The 1,907-nt window shown below is 32.0% G+C and overlaps 1 protein-coding gene across 1 annotated transcript; it reads left to right on the top strand.

The window, feature by feature from the left end:
* On the top strand, positions 917-1,546 carry LOC107647017. The gene has a single exon (XM_016351151.1). It carries the CDS (start codon positions 917-919, stop codon positions 1,544-1,546), a length of 630 nt encoding a protein of 209 aa, XP_016206637.1.

The raw sequence follows: 1,907 nt of genomic DNA, 5'->3' as shown, positions 1-1,907 counted from the left end.
AATTTTATATTATTTATACTAGGATGTTAGTATTATTGTTCTGAATTTTAATATCTTATTTTGAATTAAAATATAATTTTTATATTTTATAAAGATTTAGACTGTAATTTACACTTTTTGCTAAATATATTTTTAATTATAGGAACTTATTTGGCTATTTGAATCATGAGTAAGTTCAAAACCATTGATACATTTTTTAAAAGAAAAGATCAAGAGAATGAAGATGCTTCTACTATTACTACTCCAATACTTGAGGGGTCATCAAATTTCATTACTTCAAGTTCTCCGTTGAATAGCTCAAAGCGTCCACGACTTCTTCCAAATCAACTAGATGTTTTTCGTTTGGAAAGAGATCCTGGAATGCGACCAATGATTTGGAAGTTTCCTCCAAATAAAAGAGATGAAATCCGTCGGGCTTATATTAAAGTTGGGCCAAATCAACCAATTCTTGATAATTATCCATTTTCTGGTGATAAAAGTCATCGTCACTTTCAAGCTTCATGGTTTAAATTGTTCCCATCTTGGTTAGAATATTCTATAGAAGATGATGCTATATATTGTTTTCCGTGCTTTCGTTTTGCTAAGGAACCTTCAATCAATACGGGTTCAAATGCTTTTATTGAGAATGGTTTCAGGAATTGGAAGAAAGTAAATAGTGGAAAAGAATGTGCTCTTTTGAATCACATTGGCAAAGGTCCTAACTCATTCCATCATAAGGCGCTGAAATCATGTGATGATTTGATGAAACAATCACAACATATCGACAGACTTCTTCATAAGCAAACATCAGAAGAGATTGAAAAGAATCGAATTCGACTAGGAGCATCTATAGATTGCATTAGATGGTTGACATTTCAAGCTTGTGCATACAGAGGACATGATGAAAGGTGAAAAACATGAAATTGAAGTCCCTAATATGAGTGCACAATATATTTTTGGAAGAGGTCGATCTCGTCAACCAAGTGTGACAGTTGAGCATCATTATCGAATAGATATATTCTTGGCAACAATTGACTCTCAAATACAAGAGTTGAATAGTAGATTTAATGAGCAAACAATAGAGCTTTTGACTTTGAGTTGTGCTTTGGATCCTAAGGACAATTTCAAATCATTTAACATTGAAGAAATTAGCAAGTTAGCAGAGAAGTTTTATCCCCTTGACTTTCCTTCTAATGAGCTAAATATTTTGAAATCTCAGTTGCAACATTATCAGCATGATATACCAAATCATTTGAAAGGCATTGGTACACTTTCTGAATTGTGCAACAAGTTGCAAGAAACGGGAAAATCAAGAAATTATCACATGGTTGATAGATTAATACGTCTTGTTTTAACTCTACCAGAGTCTACAGCAACAACAGAAAGAGCTTTTTCAGCAATGAAAATTGTTAAGACAAGACTCCGAAGTAAGATGGCTGATGAATTTCTTGCAGACAATATGGTCATCTATATAGAGAAAGAATTAGCAGCTATTTTCGACACAAATTCAATTATAGATGATTTTGAAAATAGAAAAAAAACGTCGAATAGCCTTTTCATGATATAAAACTGTAAGTGGTATTTTTTATATATTATTGTCTTACTTTAATTGAGATTATATATTTATTTTTTTTAATTTTATCAATAAAAATAGTAATATAAAATATTTCTAGTAAATTATTAAATAGCGCCCCCCCTAAATAGTTAGCCTAGCTCCGCCCCTGAATTTACGGATCTCAAGAAATTAAAACCGGAAGCTCGGAGGTGCCATGGATTCCCTTTCTCACTCACGGTTCATTTCTCTCTCTTTTTTTTCTTCTTGTAACGTTAAAGAGATATTATGAGATTGGGTTAGGTGTCACAAGAGGTTGGGTGTCACTTATTTAAGCTACTGAATTAGCGATTCAAGTTATAAATATTTTAAACGA

Source organism: Arachis ipaensis, chromosome B06 (assembly GCF_000816755.2).
Source record: "Arachis ipaensis cultivar K30076 chromosome B06, Araip1.1, whole genome shotgun sequence".
Lineage (NCBI taxonomy): Eukaryota > Viridiplantae > Streptophyta > Magnoliopsida > Fabales > Fabaceae > Arachis > Arachis ipaensis.
The sequence above is the reverse complement of the archived record's forward strand: the minus strand, read 5'-3'. Positions and strand labels throughout refer to the sequence as shown.

Excerpts from the sequence above, each read along its gene's own strand:
- LOC107647017 (XM_016351151.1), top strand. The coding sequence starts at position 917 with ATGAGTGCACAATATATTTTTGGAAGAGGTCGATCTCGTCAACCAAGT.